At 41.1% G+C, this 20,289-nt stretch overlaps 1 protein-coding gene across 1 annotated transcript in view; it reads right to left on the bottom strand.

The window, feature by feature from the left end:
• Positions 1–20,289, bottom strand: part of CD226 (CD226 molecule) — a 28,446-nt gene that overhangs the window by 3,359 nt on the left and 4,798 nt on the right. The window contains 3 exon segments of the mRNA XM_070749139.1: positions 1,779–1,845; positions 2,647–2,734; positions 16,294–16,629. Of these exon segments, the coding sequence (XP_070605240.1) occupies positions 1,779–1,845; positions 2,647–2,734; positions 16,294–16,629 (491 nt within the window).

Below are 20,289 nucleotides of genomic sequence, written 5' to 3'. Positions count from 1 at the left end.
TCAGTGAAGGGCTACCAAAATTTTTACTACCACACTGTGGGCGGGGCTTATGCAGGACACCCTGCATTTTCTTTCAACATCTTTCAGTGCAAATTGGGTTGTCTGGGGTGGAGCTTCATTTTCGCTGCCCCACTGCGTTCCCCACTGTCCAGGCAGCAGTCCAGCCCTGGTAGTGATGAATGTGACTACAGAAATGTTGCAAAGGCTCAACTTCCAGAACCAGTCGCTGAATGACGGTTGTTCAGTATGGATTATGTGTCTAAATAAACCGTATAACTCTTCCTACTTCTTTGAAATGCAACATCTTCGATGAAGATGCTGTCAAACATGCTTTTAGCTACTGGAAATATTCTTTGAAAACTATTTAATCTCATCAAACCACCCTTCTACTGCCTGTGTCCTGCATTTCCATTGCTGTGCCAGTGCATGGAAATCATCCAACTTAATACTATTTTTCCTCCTCCAAGAATGGAAGAAATATTCAGCTGCAACTGATTCTTCTATTTTTTCTTCTGTAGAAAAGGAACAAAGAAAGCTGAACAAAGCAAGCCAAATCCTCAGCCTTTCGGGCTGATACAGTTGTGAATCTACCAAGCTAGCAAACCATGAAAAGCTAAATATTAGCTGCCTAATAGGAATAAAACAGAATAATCTCAGCTAATGTTATGGAGAAAACAAGAAAATTCAGACTAGAATATGTGATGTTCTGTGTGACTTATGGATTCTCAGTTATAATGTCATTCCAGAAATTAGTAAATAAAGTTTTTGTGTTTTGGAAGCATCTTATGTAAATTGCCATTTGGCAATTTACATAAGGCAGTTTGAAGAGTGTCAGAGGTTCTCCCAGGGGTAAAATGCTCCTGGTTCGCTCATGCCTATTAGTGGCCAGGAGTGTGAGGCTACGCCCACCCATCCAGACACTGCTATTTAGGTTCTTTTATTTTCTGCGCATATGCAAAGCATTCTGCTTGCACAGAGGGTAAAAGAACCCAAATGGTGGGATCTGGGATGGTGGGCGGAGCCTCATGTTCCTTTCGCGACCAACTCTCTGTCAACCAATAGGCACGAGAGACTGGGAGCATTTCAATCCAGGTTCTCCACTTTGTTGTTCAATAATTGTTTGTCTTACAAATTCTTATCCTAAGAACCCAAGAACAACTGTGCTGGACCAGGCCAATGGTCCATGATGTCATCCAGATACTTCTGAATGTCAGGAGTAGAAACTGAAGACATATTCACTCTTACCGTTGTTCCTGCAACAAGTATCTATAGACATGCTTCCCCCAATGAGATCCTAATTAAAGAAGCTCTTGAACCCAAAATGCACAGTTACTTTTATGACACAGTTGATGCCCCTCTTTGTCCGGGCACTGGATGTAATGGAATGGACTAATGGAATTATCTGCATCTCAGAAAGAAAAGAGATGTTTACTAAACATGATATATAAGGACCACATGGATATTTCATTTTTACCCCTTTAGCAAGACCATCTTTTCAGAAGACTATGAGAAAAAAGGATCAAGAAAACGCAGCCTTAATATAATCAGTAATGTGAGGTCTACCATATACTTATCTAACCCACTTTTCCTTTCATTAAGCTTGATTAATAAGACTTGTGTGAATCCCCTTAGTCATGTTCTACTGTCAGGAATTAGACATTGTAACTAGTACAGTTATTTAAAAATATTGTTTCTGTATGGTTTGGATCCTTTGCCCAGAGTGAGAGTATTTATTTTTTTAAAAGTTCACCAAGAAAACAATTGACATCTGGACGTACCTGTCTACAAGTAGTTTTATAGTCTCTCATCTTCTTAATCCTTTTCCTTTTTTTGATGACACAAAAACTAAATGAACAAAAATATTTTGCGGTTGTTAGCTACTAATTTATCATGATTAAAACTTAAATTATCTTAAATTGCCCAACTAAATCAGGATGTGTAGCTGAATATAATGTTATACAAATCAACTTAACTGAAATCAGAGGTTTCCATATTCAACCCATCAAGAATTTCAACTTTCCAACAAAGATTCTTTAAAAAAAAAACATTGGAAATCTTATGTGGAATTTTTCTTGAAATAAGAAAAGACTGAATTGATGATTTAGGAATTCAGGGATTAAGAACAGATGGTGAGAATGAGGGAAATATAAAGACGATAATTATTTCATAGAGAAGGAAAGCATGGTTCTATTATTTTTTTCCTCTTTGTCTTATTTTCTATCTCTTTCTGTTTGTTTTGTATTATTTTATTATATTAAAACATTCTAATAACTATATCCAAAACAATTTTAGACAATTTTAGTGATATTCAGAATGAGAATCTGAAAGAGATAAGCCTGGAACAAAAGCCACATTTTAATGTGTTTGCAAAGGTCCATTAACTAACTTGTAATTAAACATTTTCAACCAATTGCTACAGACTGAGGCATGGAAAAACAGTTTTCTTGGCAGAAATCAGCAAGATAGGTTCTCTCTAATGCTTCCATGCCAACTATAACAACTTGTAGAAAAGGCAACATAGTTATCCCTTCTTGTATGGATAACAGCACAACAGCTACCGAAAAAGCTTTAGATATCATGACAGCATACGCCTTTTTGGGACATAGCATGCTGGGTGCATTCTGCTATAGTATAGGTATATCTTACCTTCTGTATGTAAGTATGACCACAATAACCAGGATTAAACAGGCACCACTTCCAATAAAAATGATATGGAGCTTAGTAAATAAAGGTGCTAAAAAGAAAATATGGTAAATATAATTAATAAGAAGAAAAGTTGATTTTCTGAACAATACATCATCATCAGACATTTCAAATAACTTATGCAATGAATATGGAAGTTTCAAATATATAAGAAGAAATGAGGACAAGAAGACCAGAGTAGGGTGCATGGAATACAGAGGAATGACTTATCTTCTGAGATTATTGCAATTATCTCATTGTAATTGTAATCAATTTAGAAAATCGAGTTGATCCACATTGGCTGACCTTATTTTGAGCATAAATGGTATCATGTTGTGGAATCACTCATAAACCAACCCATTATACTCCATCTTGAAACTAATAACCTACTTTCCAACAAACAATTTGGCTTCAGGAAAAAACTATCCTGTAATCTACAACTCTTACACTGCAAAGACTTATGGACTATTCAACTTGATCAGGGTAAATCAATAGACACAATCTACATTGACTTTTGCAAAGCCTTTGATTCTGTAGTTCATGACAAACTGCTTCATAAACTAAAATCCTATGGCATCTCTGGACCAATGCATGGTTGGTTAACAGCATTCTTGAATAACTGACAAGTGGTCAAAATACGAAGTGCCATATCTAATCCTGCTCCTGTCAACAGTGGAGCCCCTCAAGGCAGTGTCTTAGGACCAATCTCTTCATACTCTACATAAACAATCTTTGTGACCACATTACAAGCAACTGTGTTCTCTTTGCTGCTGATGTTAAACTATTTAATACCAACAACAACACTGCTCCCTTCAAAAGGACCTTGATCATTTAGGTAATTGGTCTAACAATTGGCAACTTCAAATCTCAACCAACAAATGCTCTGTCTTAAACATTGGTAAAAAGAATCAGACTACTGAATACATACCTTGAAGTAATGAACTCATAGATGACCCTCACTCTGTCAAAGACCTTGGAGTACTTATATCCAATGACCTAAGTGCCAGAGCTCACTGTAAAAACATTGCCAAAAAAGCACTAAGAGTTACAAACCTAATCTTACGTAGCTTCTTCTCTTGAAACACTGAACTGCTAACCAGAGCATACAAAACATTCATCGGACCAATACTCGAATACAGCTCACCTGTATGGAACCCACATTGCATAATTGACATTGACATAATTGAGAGAGTCCAGAAATACTTCACAAGAAGAGTCTTTCACTCTTTCTCTCGAAACAAACTAACTTACTTCTCCAGACTTCATATACTATGGTTAGACAATTTACAATTACGTCGCCTCCAAACTGATTTAAATGTTGTTCATAAGATCATATACCATAACGTCTTTCCTGTTAGTGACTATTTCACCTTCAACAACAACAACACAAGAGCATGTAATAGATACAAACTAAATGTAAATCACTCCAAACTTGACTGCAGAAAATATGACTTCAGCAACAGAGTGATCAATGCCTGGAACTCACTACCTGACTCTGTTGTTTCTTCCCCCAACCCCAAGATCTTCAACCTTAAATTATCTACTGTTGACCACTTCCCTTTTCTAAGAGGTCTGTAAGGGGGAAGCATAAGCGCGCTATTGTGCCTACCATTCCTTTCATTCTGTTCTATTATCCTTTTTATCACTTCTTTATACTTTGTTATGTTAATACAAACTATATACTACTTTGACAAATATAATAAATAAAAATAAATAAATATAAATAAATAAAATATGTTTGCAGCCATTAAGACACTCCATGAATCATTCCCTGTATATTAGAAGTGGGTTCCTCCTGGTTCAGATCAGTTCTATAGAATCAGTAGCCACTTTTTTTTTTTAATACTGCGTATGTGGATAGGGTCATTTCCAGGAAGTGACATACATACACAAAATGTGCATTTCCATCGCAATGCAAGCCGGTGTGGCAGATGAATAGAATGTACTGTATATGTATTCTAAGAACAAAGAGAAATAATTTGTTGGCATCCAATGTGATGAAATTATATTTTGTTGATAAGGCATCGCTACATGCTTCTATAGGTAGCTCTTGGCACATACTTCTATTGGGTAATTGTAATTGATAAACCTAGACCAAAGTTTTCTCAATCTTGGCAACTTTAAGAAGTCTTGGCTGGGGAGTTCTGGGATTGAAGTCTATACATCTTAAAGTTGCCAAGTTGAGAAGTACTGTCATAGACCATTGCAGGGCAGCAGAGCTTGGAAGTCAATGGCTCTCTAAATGTTGCTCCCAGCAATGCTAGAGAGTATGGGCCATTGGAAGGAATTATTGAAAGTGCAATTCTGTGCAGTCATCAACTCTTCCTCCTCACCTTACAATATGGAATTACCTTGAATGAAGGTTTATCAATCACAGATAGCTTTCAAAACATGTTATTTAAGTTTCATTTCAAGAGGTGTTAAAGGGGGAAGGGGAGGACATTGCCTCCAGTGCTGTATCAAGGACTTTAACAAAGAGGAAATCCTCCAAGATAGTCATCTGAGAACCGGATATTAAGGATGTTCCATTTTTGTATTGTTAGTAAATAGTAAAATTTCTGCTTTCTATGTTAAGAAAAGGCTTTAGATACTATCACATAATAAGAACTCCTAGAGAATCTATGATACTTTTTAAAGGATTAGTTTCTAAAAAAAACCTGTGTGAAGGTAGTCTTTATGTTATATTTCACATAAATTCAAACCTCAAAGGCTGAGGAAAATAACAATTGTCTTGAAGAACCTTATCAAACTGATCTTCTGAAAATATTGGTAAAACTGATTATTAACTGTCTAGGCCAGAGATCCCCAACCTTTTTTGCACCAGGGACCGGCTTTAAGCTAGACCAATTTTCCACGGCCCGGGGGGGGGGCCTTTGGTCATATGGGGGTGGGGTTATGGAGGGGTGGAGCTTAGTGACGCAGCCCTCCACTCTTCTCCACAGGGCGGGGAGAATCAGGAGGCTCCTTTGGCGGCTGGGGGCTGCCTGGCTTTGTGATTTTGGCTGGGGGGGGAGTTAGGAAGGTCCTACTTCTCCACCCCCCAGCCAAAAATTCAAAGCCTATCTGCTGGATACGGGCGATGAGTGGGACAGAGCGGCGCGGAAGCCTCTTGCAGCAGCTGCCACAGCCACCGGCTTCGGCACCGCTCGTCCCACCCATCGCCCGTATCCAGCAGAAGCTGCTGCCTGAGTGCTCTTGGCCGGCGGGATTCAAAGTGCTGGGGTGGGGGGTGTCCCGACAGCCCCCCCCACCCCGTGCTTCGCCTCCCGCTGGGACACCCCCCACCCCAGCACTTTGAATCCCACCGGCCAAGAGCACTCGGGCAGCAGCTTCTGCTGGATACAGGCGATGAGTGGGACAGAGTGGCGCGGAAGCCTCTTGCAGCAGTTGCCACAGCCACCGGCTTCCACGCCGCTCGTCCCACCCATCGCCCGTATCCAGCAGAAGCTGCTGCCTGAGTGCTCTTGGCCGGCGGGATTCAAAGTGCTGGGGTGGGGGGTGTCCCGACAGCCCCCCCACCCCAGTGCTTTGCCTCCCGCTGGGACACCCCCCACCCCAGCACTTTGAATCCCACCGGCCAAGAGCACTCGGGCAGCAGCTTCTGCTGGATACGGGCGATGAGTGGGACAGAGCGGCGCGGAAGCCTCTTGCAGCAGCTGCCACAGCCACCGGCTTCGGCGCCGCTCGTCCCGCTCATTCCCCGTGTCTGGCAGAAGCTGCTGCCCGAGTGCTCTTGGCTGGCGGGATTCAAAGTGCTGGGGTGGGGGGGTGTCCCAGCGGGAGGCGAAGCACTGGGGTGGGGGGGCTGTCAGGACACCCCCCACCCCAGCACTTTGAATCCCGCCAGCCAAGAGCACTCGGGCAGCAGCTTCTGCCAGACACGGGGAATGAGCGGGACGAGCGGTGCCGAAGCCGGTGGCTGTGGCAGCTGCTGCAAGAGGCTTCCGCGCCGCTCTGTCCCACTCATCGCCCGTATCCAGCAGATAGGCTTTGAGTTTTTGGCTGGGGGGGAACTTAGGAAGGTCCTACTTCTCCCCCCCCCCAGCCAAAAACTCAAAGCCTATCTGCTGGATACGGGCGATGAGTGGGACAGAGCGGCGCGGAAGCCTCTTGCAGCAGCTGCCACAGCCACCGGCTTCCGCGCCGCTCGTCCCACTCATCGCCCGTATCCAGCAGATAGGCTTTGAGTTTTTGGCTGGGGGGGGAGAAGTAGGACCTTCCTAACTCCCCCCCAGCCAAAATCACAAAGCCAGGCAGCCCCCAGCCGCCAAAGGAGCCTCCTGATTCTCCCCGCCCTGCCCGACGCCCCACCCTGTCCTGCATAATGTCCTCTGCCGGGAGGGCAGCGGCGCCGCGGACCGGCTGGAAAACCCCAACGGCCCGGTCCCGGTCCGCGGACCGGCGGTTGGGGACCTCTGGTCTAGGCTACTGTCTGAGAAATAAAACTGAAAGACTGAGTTTCCAGCCTATTTTTCAAAGCAGTGCTTGGGAATTAAGCATGTCATTGGTGTGTGACTTCAAAAGCTGAAAGAGTCAACATACTCTGTTGGAATACTTCTCAGCCTATGGAAATGTGATTTAATGGATATAACTAATCAGATGGGAATTGGTGCTTGCCTCTTTTCCCTCACATAATCCTATAGTAGGTTGTATTTCCCAATCTGTTTTTGAGACTCATTTGCTGTAATGGGTTTCAAAAATAATAAAGTACTGATTATCTGTGTTTTTTAGAGCTAATAGCAATAGCAAAAGCACTTAGACTTATATACCTCTTCACAGTGCTTTACAGCTCTCTCTAAGTGGTTCACAGAGTTAGCACATTGCCCCCAACAATCTGGGTCCTCATTTCACCCACCTAGGAAGGATGGAAGTATAAGACAACCTTGAGCCTGGTGAGATTCGAACTGCCAAATTGCAGACAGCTGGCAGTCAGAGGATGTAGCCTGTGGTACTGCATTCTAACCATTGTGCTACCACAGCTCTTGCCAAGTCTACTGCAGCTAAGCAATATCCTTCACTTAATCTAGGCAGAAGAATTTACCACAATGTCCCTTAATCTCGGTAGCTTTGAGATGCATGGATCTCAAACAAAGGTTGAGATTATTATTATTTCTTATTTATTAGATTTGTATGCCGCCCCTCTTCAAAGACTCGGGGCAACTAACAACAATAAAAAAGACAATGTAAACAAATCTAATATTAAAAATAATCTAAAAAACCCCAATTTAAAAAAACCAATCATACATACAAACATACCATGTATAAATTCTATAAGCCTAGGGGGGAAGGGAAAATTTCAATTCCCCCATGCCTGACAACAGAGGTGGGTTTTAAGGAGCTTGCGAAAGGCAAGGAGGGTGGGGGCAACTCTGAGATCTGGGGGGAGTAGTCGGGGCCGCCACAGAGAAGGCTCTTCCCCTGGGTCCCGCCAGACGACATTGTTTAGTCGATGGGACCCGGAGAAGGCCAACTCTGTGGGACCTAACTGGTCGCTGGGATTCGTGCGGCATAAGGAGATCCCAGAGATATTCTGATTCTGATCCACAGAATCATTTCAGAAGACTGAAAATAGCATTCTGAGGATGTGAATTTTATTAAGGGTTCTGGCCCTAAGTGTACCCTTAAAAATGCAGCAAATCTTAAACAAATTTAAGTGCCATTGGGGACTTCAGATTCCAGCCCCCTCTTGTCTTATTCCAGGACCTCCCTGGCTAAAACTGTACAGTCCAGGGTTTTCAAATGACCTTCCAAGATAGCGATTAGTTTGAGATTGGTTCAGTTTAATTTAAAAGCATTTTGTTAAGCTGGGTAACATATTTTCTGTCAAACCTCCAGTTTTCAAATCACTTCCTCAGAATTGGCATGGGGGAGGAAAATTGGCTGACTGACTACTTAGCCTAAACTCATAAGGTTAGAGGTGCGTAGTGCCTAACACTATATATGATATCTTCTTCATACCCTTAACCCTTCGATTATTGCATAGAGTTCACTTAAGTTCAACAGTTAATAGAAATGTATTTAAGCATTTTAATCAGTATTCTGGAGCATCTATGATTTGGAATGAAGATATAATATACAGTGGTACCTCAAGATACGAACCCCTCATCTTACGAACAACTCAAGATATGAACCCGGGGTTCAGAAAAAATTTGCCTCTTCTTACGAACTTTTTTCGTGTTACGAATGCCGAACCCGAACTTCCGGGTTCGGCATTCGGGAGGCTGCTGGGAAGCCCCCCGGCTGTATTAAAAGGTGACAGCTGGGCTGGGGAGCTTCCCAGCAGCCTCCCGAACCCCGAACTTTTGCCGAACTTCCAGGTTCGGGGTTCGGGAGGCTGCTGGGAAGCCCCCCAGCCCGGCTGTCACCTTTTAAAAGAATCGCGTGGCTTCCCAGCAGCCTCCGAATGCCGAATCCGGAGGTTCGGGTTTGGCATTTGGCTTTGGGAGGCTTCTGGGAAGCCGCCCGGCTGTTTTAAAAGGTGACAGCCGGGCTGGGGGGCTTCCCAGCAGCCTCCTGAACCCCGAACTTTTGCCGAACTTCCGAGTTCGGGGTTCGGGAGGCTGCTGGGAAACCCCCCCCCCCAGTCCGGCTGTCACCTTTTAAAACAGCCATGCTGCTTTCCAGCAGCCTCCGAATGCCGAACCCGGAAGTTTGGGTTTGGCGTTCGGCTTCGGGAGGCTGCTGGGAAGCCGCCCGGCTGTTTTAAAAGGTGACAGCCGGGCGGCAGCGTTTTTTTGCGGGGGGGGGGGGGGTTGGTTGCACGGATTAATTGACTTTACATTGTTTCCTATGGGAAACAATGTTTCATCTTACGAACCTTTCGTCTTACGAACCTCCCCCTGGAACCAATTAGGTTCATAAGACGAGGTATGACTGTATATTAAAAAATGATTTTCCCCCTCACCAACCAAACTGCAAAAGAAATGGGCAGTTTTGACCCAAAGCCAATAAGAAAGTTGCAAACTTAATACAACTTCGGCTGCATATGAGGAGCTTCAGAAATCTGCCAGCTCTCTATTATTTGCCTAAAAATTGCAGATGAGGTAATCTAGTTTCAGAACAATCATGGTTTGTAGTCCTTATTTATTTTATTTAATTCAGAATCTTTTCTAAAAAAGAAGAACAACTAATGCCTGGATGCTCTTTATTTCTTTGTAATGACTGAGATGCAAACAAAAAAAAGATCTGTTTCTATTTTCCTTCCCCCCCCCCCTCAAGATTTCAAGTCCGGCATAAATTTCCACCAGTTTTAATGTGTCAGCCCTATATCCTAGAAATAAGATGTGGAAAGTAGAGACAAATCACATGTTCTGACATCCCTACCATATGCAAGGAGAGGAAATACTTATTAAGCCTGCCTTGAAGTTTAGTCCTAGAAACATGAAGGTGAGTGATTTCAACCTTCACTGCCCCTCGACTGCAGTTCTCTTAAAGAAACACTGACAGCTTGTCAGTTCCAACACACTCAACACAAACAAGCATGTAGACAGTAGAGCCACTTGTTAGGTGCTTCACTACTAAAAGATTTGCAATGTTTCCTAAGCGCATGAAGTGTAAGAACAGGTCTCACTGAACCTTGTGGAAGACGAAGCATAAGTGTGCATTGCTTAAGCATCATCAGGTTCACCTCTGTATAATTTCCTTCCTTGCAATAAAAGAAAGATGCATCCAGTGACACCATCTTCAAGTAGTCCAATTCATTTGGGAAATCTGGCCCTTTGCTATGTCATTTGCTCTGGAATAACAACACTGGAGTTCCTGAGCCAGCTAAAGCTGTTTTAAAATAAATGCTACTAATCAACTTTGATGCCATGCAGTTTAGAGCAACTTTGAGACATGTGGACTTCAATTTTAAAACAACAGATGCAATTTACATAGACTTCTGTAAAGCCTTTGATTCAGAGGTGCATGACAAACTTCTCCTGAAACTCTAATCCTATGGCATCTCTGATCCCCTTCATGATTGGATAACTGCATTCTTGTCAAACAGACAAGTGGTTAAAATAGAGAGTGCTCTATCAAATCCTGCACATGTCAACAGTGGTGTCCCTCAAGGCAGCATTCTAGGACCAACACTATTCATTCTTTACATAAACAACCTCTATGATCATATTACAAGCAACTGCATTCTCTTTGTTGATGATGTTAAATTATTTAACACCATCGACAATAATGCTACCCTTCAAAAAGACCTTGACCATGTCATCAGAATGGTCTGACAACTGGCAACTTCAAATCTCAACCAATAAGTGTCTTACACATTGGCAAAAAGAATCAGAACACAAAATACAAGCTTGTAGGACACGACCTTGTAGATGACCCTCACTCTGTCAAGGAGTACTCATATCTAATGGTCTAGGTTCCAGAATCCACTGTAAAAACATTGCCAAAAAGGCACTAAGAGTTATTAATATAATCTTGCGTAGCTTCTTCTCTGGCAATATTACACTAACCAGAGCATACAAAACATTTACTAGACCAATTCTAGAATAAAGCTCACCTGTCTGGAACCCACACTGTATATCGTATATCAATATAATCGTGAGAGTCCAAAAATATTTTACAAGAAGAGTCCTTCACTCCTCTGCTCGCAAATGAATACCATATTCCACCAGACTTAAAATTTTGGGCTTAGATAGCCTAGAACTTTGTCGCCTTTGATCTGACTTTGATTTGTAATTCATAAAATCATCTACCACAATGTCCTATCTGTCAATGATTTCTTCAGCTTCAACCACAACAATACATGAGCACACAACCTATTCAAACTTATGTTAACTGCTCTAAACTCGAATGCAGAAAATACGACTTCAGCAATAGAGTGATCAATGCCTGGAATGCACTACCTGACTCAGTGATTTCTTCCCCAAACCCCAAAATCTTTAACCTTAGACTATCTACAGTCGACCTCACGCCATTCCTAAGAGGTCTGTAAGGGTTGTGCATAATCGCATAATTGTGCCTACCATCCCTATCCTGTCCTATTGCTTAATTTACCTGCACCTATTTTGCTAATGTTTATGTTTATACCAATATTTACTATTGGTATGCTGGCTGAGGAACTCTAGGAGTTAAAATCCACAAGCCTTAAAGTCGCAAAGGTTGGAGACCCCTGGATTAGAGGATTAACACTCATATTATTTGAATCAAGATCAGTAGCAACAAAAGTCCCGAAATCCAAACAGAGAGCAAAAAGAAAAATCTCCAAAAGCTCACTGCTGGCAAACAATGAAACTGATTCTATTAAAGTGATAAATGAGGCATGTGAAAAGTGAAAAAAGCAACATCAGAGAATGGCTGCGGCTGAAAATAAGGAAAAAGCATCAGAGTTGCAAAGGAACAGCCTGTGTGAAAAGAGACCTCTGTCTCAATTTTCTGTACCAGCCCTTCCATTCTGATTGGGATCAGTGTTCCCTCTAATTTTTTTTTTTTTGGGGGGGGGCGGAAAAGTATAGTGTCTGAGCGGCAGTCCCTTCGGGACTGGGCGGCACAGAAATATTAAGTAAGTAAGTAAGTAAGTAAGTAAGTAAGTAAGTAAGTAAGTAAGTAAGTAAGTAAACAAACAAACAAATAAAAAACCCACCCTGTTTTGCCTCAGAGAATTTCAAAATAAAATACTGTACTGTGTGTCTATAACAGTGAGCTCATAATAGGGCAACTCTATCAGTATCAAAATGCCACTTAAATAGTTGAGCTAGTTTCAAACTAGATTTTGATTTTCTTTCTCTCTTCCTTACTCCCATTCTTTTTCTTTCTCTTTTCCTTCCTCTCTTTTTTCTATCTGTTTCTCTCTCTTCCTCTCTCTCTCCTTCCCTCTCACTCTTTCCCTCTCGGCTTCTGGGCAGGTTTGGAAAACTCTGAGTTGATGATGATTTTTAAGTGAGCGATTGCTCACTGCTCAGCTTAGAGGGAACTATGATTGGGATGCATTCTGATTTTACAAGCAAGCAAGCAAGCAAGCAAGCAAACAAACAAACAAACAAACAAGCAAACGAAACAAATGAAACAAACAAACAAACAAACACACATTTTGGGGCTCAAAAATACTTAAAAGGGACTTATGACTTTATTGTCAATGTCTGCTATTACTACTAATATTTAAATAAGTCCATATTCACTTGGTTTTCTGCACAAAGTTTTTGGTAACTTTTCTTGGTCCTATCATTGGTGAAATCCAGCAGGTTCTGGAGAACTGATAGCAGAAAACTTGAGTAGTTTGGAGAACTGACAAATACCACCCCTGGCTGGCCCCAGAGTGGGGTGGGAATGGGGATTTTGCAGTATCTTTCCCCTGCCACACCCACCAAGCCACGCCACGCCCACCAAGCCATGCACACAGAACCAGTAGTAAAGATATTTGGGTTTCCCCGCTGCCTTCCATCCTGGAAAATGCATTCTTTGTCTTGATTTCTTACCAACTTTGACTAGCTAGCTACTTTCCACTTTTGTCAAAACTGGTGGGAAACATGTAGAAGCAGAAATGGGGATTAAAACAAAAAAGAAAGAAAGCCGGAAGGAGGGGAGAATATATAGAAGAGTGGAGAAGGACCAGTCCTGTCATCACTTAAGCTCTGTGTACAAGATACCTGGACCTCAGGTTTGAAGTTACTCATTCAGTTTCAATGGGAGCAGTTCTACGGGAAAATCAATAGAAGGGCAGCAAAAATAGGGAGACATTCTTGCAAAGATATTTTGTAAGAGAAGAGCTTAAGCTTGTTAAGCAGGAAGAAGAGAAGATATATTTTCCTGATAGTCGAATGCATTCTTGGGTCTGAGCCAGAATTCAGACTGAACACTTGCTTTGCAATGTGTTCAATTTGTGGCATCTGCTAGTAATTGGAAAGAATCATAGCAATGAAAAACTTCTGCCTGATGTTTTAGTGTCCAAGTGGCATCCAAACAATACCCTTCGAATAGACTGTAGTATAAAGTATCTTTGTAAATATTGATATTTTTTTGCATTAAGAAAATTGTTCTCTGACCCAGGGAAGAATTTAAATGTGGATGTAACCATTTTGGCATTTTCTTAATTTCATGCCTAGGATTCAAGAGAAAGTGCTCTACAAATACAAAAGGGATTTGGTTCTGTTTGTTTTTTTAATGGGTGTTTCCATCAGTTTGACTTGTGGGCTTCTGTATTATTCACAGATTTGGTTCTTTAGTCTTCATTGCTTAAGCTGATGGTTTTTGCAGTAGGATGCAGTAATACATTTTTATTTAGTTTGACACTTCTCACCTTTGCTACATTTTCTTTCTAACAACTTTGCAACATTTCCTCTCCTGTCTACTCCTGTTTCCTTTCCTTTTGATCATTCAGTTAAAGATAATGTGTTAAACTTTTTTTGAGCTCTTTCATTTTTCAGATGTTTACCAATCACAGAACAATTTAATATATGTTTATTTAAGAACAATGTAAGGATTTTATTAACACACACACACACACACACACACACATTAGTAGAATTAGCTTTTTATAAAGAATCATTAGAAATGAGCACATATAATAGATTTTAATAATTATTATAAATAGGAATCCTAGATTGCTAGGAAGAACTCAATGTGTGTGGCGGCCAACTCCAGCTAAAGAACTGCTGGCTATGAGTTCATATTTTTGTGTATATAATAATAAATTATTATTGCATTGGAAGATATGCATGAAATACCATTTTCCTGCAAGCAAGAACTGTTGGGATCGTAAAATACAGAACGTAATAGAAAATGAAGAAGCTAAAGTGCTCTGAGACTTTGGACTTCAAACAGACAGACACCTGCCACAACACCCCAGACTTAACAATGGTTGTTAAGAAAGACAAAAAGTTTGGATAGCAGATGTGGCAGTGCCTGGAGAATAGAAGACAAATAACACATGAAGGCAATAAAATATAAATAATTGCAAACAGAGATAGAACAACTGTGATAAAGGCAAGCAAGGATAGTATCAATAATAATAGGTGACTTGGGTGCAATCCCAAAATAACTGTAGCAACACTTGAATGCTATCTGCATTGACAAATTCATCATTGATCAATTGCAAAAGGCAGCTTTACTTGGACTGGCAACAATACCTTTAAAAGTGTTAATCAACAATCTCTGCTTACCCCAGGTTCTTGGGAAGGACCCATAGGTGGACAAAAATGCCAAATAAAGTCTGAACATCTGGCTGACTATGCAATGAACCAAAATACATAATGACAACATCAAGCATAATGAAACCAAGAAGATCAGTAGTAAAATAAATCAGAAAAGTGAAGTTTGTAAACATTCAGTGGAGGAAAAACAAGGCAATTAACACCTGGGCTATTCCAGTCATTAGATATATTGCTAGAATAGTGGACTAGAGTCAAGCAGAACTTGAAGTTCTGAAGAACAGAAAAATAATGATAATGAATCATAGATTTTACTAACCCAGGAAAATTGGTGGGTGTGGAATGTTGCTAGATAGTTAAAGAAGGGGAAAAAACACATTGGAAGCAGTAGTGGGTTCTAAAACCCTTCACTATCAGTTCATGCTTGTGCATGCATGTAACACTTCTGAAGCAGAAGTGTCCCAGGCAGGTGGGCAGAAACTTCTTCCACCAGTGCTACCAGTCCTTAGAACAAAGCCAAACTGGGAGCAATCTACCGCTGATTGGAAGGAAATATGAAGGGCGTGAAGAAACTACACTGAAACTGGTACCCATAAAGGGTTATGGAATACCAAATAGACCAAACTGGCATACAAGAAAAACCAAACGAAGAATAGGAAAGAGATTTAGCAAAGCAAAGTCTCACATGACCAATGCATTTAAAATGCAGCAGGCAAAACAGATAACAAGACCTGAAAATGACTAAGAGCAAGAAAATTGAAAAGAACCAGTCTGGCTACGCAAGACCAAGCCATAAACACAAACACCTACAATGCCAGAACGGAAATGACAGCTATAGGAAGCAAATGCCACCTCTGCAAAGAAGTTGAAGAAAAACTGGACCACCTAATTAGTTGCTACAAGAAGATCACACAGACTGACTACAAACAATGGCATGAGAAAGTAGCAACAATGGTGCATTGGAAGGTCTGCACTTGCCTAAAAGCAAGAACTGGTAGGACCACAAAACAGACAAAGTAATAAGAACATGAAGCAACTAAAGTGCTCTGGGACTTTAGAATTCAAACAATCGCATGCCACACAGACTTAACAATTGTTGATAAGACATTTAAAAAATCTGATTAATAAACATTGCTATATTTTGAGACAGTGGCATAGAAGAGAAAAACAGGGGGGGGGGATCACAAAATATAAAGAGTTGCAGATAGAATGACTGTAGCAAATAAAATCAAATATAGGACCAATAGTAATAAATCTCTTGGGTACAATTCCAAAATATCCAGTGGAACACCATCAGAATTGACAAAATCACAATCAGTTGGTAGCAAAATGCAACTTTACTTGGAACAGTTTACAATTTATTAACTTAAAATTATTAAATGACAACATCTCCGGTCTCGGGACCTTGGAAAGGACTCGATAGATGGACCAAAATGCCAAATCCAGTCCAAACATCTGGCTGGCTGTTGGACTCATCACCATCATTCTCATTCTCATCATTGTTATATGCTTTGTTTTAACTTACCATAGCTATTAGTGGTCAGTTTTATCCAGCCAGTTCCATTTTCTCCATTCACCTTGTCATAAGAAAAGCGGTACATTCCATAGTCAGAAGCTGTGACATCCCAAAGTACAATTGATCTTTCAGAGATACAATCTACACGGTTTTGATAATCCGAGCCATAGACTGGCATTTCAGAATCTGCGCACCGGATTATAAGATCTATACAGTCAGGTTGCACTCTTTCCCATGTCATTCGATTCACTGCTACATCAGACTTAGATGGATATTCAAAAGTGACATTTTCTCCTGGTTTAGTAATCAAGCGATGAACTGACAAGTTTGAAAATTCAAATGCTCCTGTTTTGAAAAAAACAGTAAGTGTGAGAGATACGGATAATGTCATGCATAATGTATTTATGTTCAAAAATGTTACATGCCTTGTCTGCTTTAGAAACACTCAAAACAGCTGACAAGTGAATTAAAAACAGTAATATAAAGCAGAAAAAAATACAAGTAACATTTAAAACCACCATTTACAATATAACGATAACGTCAATTGATCAGAAAGGTGAGAACCAATTAGATTTTTGAGAAATGCCAGGAAATATCACAGAAAAAATAATAATTTTTAACCTTATGTTTCAACTGAAATAATTGGAGGCAATTATTATAGCCGATATCTTGTATGGAAACTTTTTCCCCAAAATAAGAACAGCCACCAAATCAGCTGATTTCTATGTGAATACTAGTCTGTGAAGCCTGGGTGGAAACTGAGAGGGAAACTCTCTAGTTATTTTGGATTAAGAGGGGCATTCTATGATCTGTTCTTTGAGCTCCAATCCAGTCACAACTCTAGTTCATGGATCAACCAAAAAGTCCAAAATCAAGAAATGCTCCAGTACAAGACTTCATACTGACAGTTATAACACTAAGAGGTTAAATGGGTAAAGGGCAATATGGAAAGTTCTTCATGTCCCCAAAATAATTGGAGAAAGAATTGTGTGTGTGTGTGTGTGTGTGTGTGTGTGTGTGTGTGTGTGTATTTACACGTACACATATACATGTACATATGCATATCTCCAGCTTCCTCTGCTACAACGACCAATCTTAGTGAACAACTTGGACATTTGTGGCAAAATCTTGCAGAAAAAGCAGTTTATTTGCTCCTTACTATAATTCAGATATTGAGTAAAATATTGTTTCTTATCATTTCCATTTAGAAATTAATTAGTCTTCAGAGAGGGGCAGCATACAAATCCAATAAATAATAATAAATAATAATAATAAATGACGTATTGTCACTGTAATGTGACTCTTACAATTTATTTTTTCTGCTTTTGTCATTATTTTTTTCTTTTGTATTACATGCTGCTAATTATTATTTTAATTATAATTATACCAGATTCCTAATAATTGATGAGTATAATTTATAAAAAAATATTTGTAGCTCATGGTTGAAGCAAGGGGTCCTTGGTGCTCTCTGAGATTGTTTGTTTCTTGCAGACGTTTCTGAACCCAAATTAGGTAACACCATCAGTGCTAACAAGGAGTGAGGTCTGTTCTCTGTTTATATTCTAGTGGCTTGCCCTCACTTTTGTTGGGGATGTCTTAGAAGTTCTTCGATTGGACTGTTTACTGTTGACTGTTGGAGATAATTTACACATTAAATAAAAGCAGAGGAAAAATTAATCATTTGTTTTATTTTATAAAATGAGAGGTTTGTTTGTCTATCTATCTATCTATCTATCTATCTATCTATCTATCTATCTATCTATCCGATTTGATTTGTATGCCGCCCCTCTCTGCAGACTCAGGGCGGCTCACAGCAATAATAAAACACAATGTACCACAAATCTAATATTAAAAAGTCTCTAAAAACCCTTTATTTAAAAAGCAAGACGCACACACAAACAAACCATGCATAAATTATATAGGCCAGGGGGAGATGTCTCAATCCCCCCATGCCTGATGGCAAAGGTGGGATTTAAGAAGTTTGCGAAAGGCAAGGAGGGTGGGGGCAATCCTAATCTCTGGGGGGAGCTGGCTCCAAAGGGTCGGGGCCGCCACAGAGAAGGCTCTCCCCCTGGGTCCCGCCAGACGACATTATTTCATTGACGGGACCCGGAGAAGGCCAACTCTGTGGGACCTAATCGGTCGCTGGGATTCGTGCGGCAGAAGGCGGTCTCGGAGATATTCTGGTTCGATGCCATGAAGGGCTTTATAGATCATAACCAACACTTTGAATTGTGACCGGAAAGTGATCGGCAACCAATGTAAACTGCAGAGTGTTGGTGTGGCATGGGCATACCTAGTGAAGTTATTACAGGGAAAGAAATTGTTAAATGTGTTTGATCACTCAGGGGTGTCCACAGGGAAATTAAAAATAAAATAAAATTGACAGCTGCAACTGCATCAATAAAGTGCTGCTCTTCTGACTGTTTTGGCCTTTACCTTGGTGCAGGGGTGAAATGCTTCCGGTTCGTTCGTGCCTTCGGTTGTTAGAGAGCCCGCTGCGAAGGGAGCGTGAGGCTCTGCCCACCTACCCATAGAACGGTTTGCCCACGTGCACAGAGTAAAAGAACCCAAATCTGGGCAGGTGGGCGGAGCTTCACACTCCCTTCGCAACTGACTCTCTGAAAACTGACAAGCACAAGCGAACCAGGATCATTTCACCCCTGCCTTGGTGGGATAGAAACATTTCTTTAAAAGTATATTTACCTAGTGTGACTTTAAATCATGTCAGACATTTCCACTTTTAGAAAAAACAGAAGCAAAGAAAAATATTTTAAAAGGATGATTTGAGCCAGGGGCAGATTGCTCTTACCTGGTGCTATCGGTGCATTGCATGCGCAGAATGGGAATTCTTGCATGTGTGCTCAGGTAGCAAAAGAGACAAAAAACTAAAGAAAAAAGATGGCAGCACCAGAAGGACTGGCACTGGAGTGGCTGCGTGCAAATTGTGCAATCCGGCAGCCACTACTGGTATGTAGTTGCCTACTGCACTAGTAGAAATCCACCACTTATTTGAGCAAAAGAAAATTAGGTGCTGTTAAGAAAGAGGTTTAGTGGATCTACTGGAGCTTTCAGCTTTCCCTCCCCCCTACCCTTTTTTGCAATTTCTTATATTTACTGAGCGCAAGAAACACAACTCTAAGCACATATTCATTTCATCAGCAGATAGTTGCAATAGGAAAAAAATCATGTCAAACCCCTTCATTGATGTGAAAGCATGCATATCATTTTATGGCTGCCTTTCACTGAATTGCCTCCTTTCAAATTTATGACTTCTTAAGCTGCAGATTTGCTTTTCGGTTTTCTTTCCACCCAACAACCATCTCAGGTTTTTATAATTTAAACTGCCTTTTGGTTGACTGTAACAGACCGGAGGAGTTGACCCATGACACATACTGTAAGCCATAGCCATTTAAAATTATTTTCTATCACAGAGCACACGGGGCAGATTGCTATTAAAGGCCACTACCAGTGCACTGCATGTGCAGCTTCAGTCGCCTTTCATGCGTGCGTGTGGACCCCAACATATTTTTGCTTCTGTTCATGCGCAGGAAGAAAAAACATGCTGAAATCTTGCAAGGGGAAGTTCGCAGGTGTGAGATTTTGGTGATTATTTGCTTCCATGCATGCGCGGAAGCAAAAAATTGCTGAAATCTCACACACGTGCATGGGGCTACCTTTGAAAAGTGTTCGGAAACTTCAGATCGTGCAGAATGTAGCTGCGAGAGCAATCATGGGCTTCCCAAGGCATGCCCATGTTACACCAACACTCCGCAGTCTGCATTGGTTGCCGATCAATTTCTGGTCACAATTCAAAGTGTTGGTTATGACCTATAAAGCCCTTCATGGCATCGGACCAGAATATCTGGGACCGCCTTCTGCCGCACGAATCCCAGCGACCGGTTAGGTCCCACAGATTTGGCCTTCTCTGGGTCCCGTTGACTAAACAATGTCGTTTGGCGGGACCCAGGAGAAGAGCCTTCTCTGTGGCGGCCCCAACCCTCT

Source organism: Erythrolamprus reginae, chromosome 3, assembly GCF_031021105.1.
Source record: "Erythrolamprus reginae isolate rEryReg1 chromosome 3, rEryReg1.hap1, whole genome shotgun sequence".
NCBI classification, from domain to species: Eukaryota; Metazoa; Chordata; class Lepidosauria; order Squamata; family Dipsadidae; genus Erythrolamprus; species Erythrolamprus reginae.
Note: the sequence above shows the minus strand (reverse complement) of the source record. Positions and strands in the feature narration are given on the sequence as shown.